We start from the raw sequence: 1,229 nt of genomic DNA on the forward strand, positions 1-1,229 counted from the left end.
CGCCATTCGCCCGGCCTCCTCCCCCTCGGGGTCGCCCGGAAAGTGGGCTTGCGCACCGGCGCCCCCCCAGCACGCCGACCCGAGGTGTACCCTCCGGCCACCTGGGAGGGGCGCTCCCTCCATTTTTGGCCCATTGGCTTCACCATGATGGATACGGAGATGGCCAGCCCTTGGTTGTGCACCTGCGACGCGAAGAGGAGGTGATCTCGGCGGACGACGGCCATGCCGAGAGCGGGCGCAGCGCGGAAGAGGGTGCGCAGCGCGTCGCGGCCGCGCACTTGGGAGCCGGGGGGGATGACCGGAGGGGGCGGGACGCCTGCATGTCCTCGAAGCTCCCAACCGCATACGCAAGCCGAGCCGCGAACGGCGGCGAGAGAGTTTGGCAGGGTCAGCGAGGACCGCGCATGGCGAAGGAACCTTTTTTAGGACCCAGCGCAAACACCGTCTCCCATCGTGTACGCGGTATGAGGAAACCCACCCGCGACACGGTGTGTGATGTTACTTGTGACGCACGTCCGTCGCTCACACCTCACTCACTCGTCCGCTCTCCATCTCTCCCTCGGCCTTCCCCTTCTCCGCCAGCGTCCACACGTGCACAACGCCGTCGTCGCCGCCCGCCACGACCGCGGTGCCGCCGTGCGTCGCCACCGAGCGCACTCCCCACTGGCGCGCGTGCGACTGCGCTCGCAGCGTGCGCAGCGCGGTGGCGGCGCCGCGGCCGGCGGCGAGGCGAGCGACGTCGAAGAGCATCACGCAGATGTGGCCTCCCTCGCCGTCCGCCGAGAGGGCTCCGCCCGCCACGAGCAGGTGGCAGTCGAGCGCGACGGCCCACACCTTTGCAGCGCGAGGGCGGGGAGTGTGGGACCGCGGCGGCCAAGCTTTGCCCATCGGCCAGCGGGGCGGAGAGACGCGTGGTATCACTGCGCTGAAGGGCGCGCGCCTTGCCCGGCAGCTGCAGCGTCTGCAGAGAAGCTCCCGCGTCGTTGCTCCACCGGCTGTAGCCGTAGTACGACGGGGCGCTTGCGTCGAGGCCATACTTCTCAAACTTACGCGCGTGTCCGTGCTTCATCCCCGTCGCCTTGGCCACCTCCGCCCGCTGCGAGGCGTCCATCCGTTGGAGCGACTCGAGGTCGAGGTACCCCGCCGCGTCAAAGGCGGCGGAGTACCTCTGCAGCCCGATGCGGCCGAGCGCCACGGCGACGTCCGTCAGCGCCAGCCAATACACCCGC

At 70.0% G+C, this 1,229-nt stretch overlaps 1 protein-coding gene across 1 annotated transcript; it reads right to left on the reverse strand.

The window, feature by feature from the left end:
• Positions 1–435: 435 nt before the first annotated feature.
• EMIHUDRAFT_447344 (hypothetical protein) lies at positions 436–1,229 on the reverse strand. Its single transcript, XM_005758225.1, has one exon. The coding sequence runs from the start codon at positions 1,109–1,111 to the stop codon at positions 530–532; it is 582 nt and encodes a 193-aa protein (XP_005758282.1). The 5' UTR covers positions 1,112–1,229; the 3' UTR covers positions 436–529.

This window comes from Emiliania huxleyi (assembly GCF_000372725.1).
Source record: "Emiliania huxleyi CCMP1516 unplaced genomic scaffold EMIHUscaffold_8768, whole genome shotgun sequence".
In the NCBI taxonomy this organism is placed as follows: Eukaryota; Haptophyta; order Isochrysidales; family Noelaerhabdaceae; genus Emiliania; species Emiliania huxleyi.

Coding starts and splice junctions, on each gene's coding strand:
- EMIHUDRAFT_447344 (XM_005758225.1), bottom strand. CDS start 1,111: ATGGACGCCTCGCAGCGGGCGGAGGTGGCCAAGGCGACGGGGATGAAG.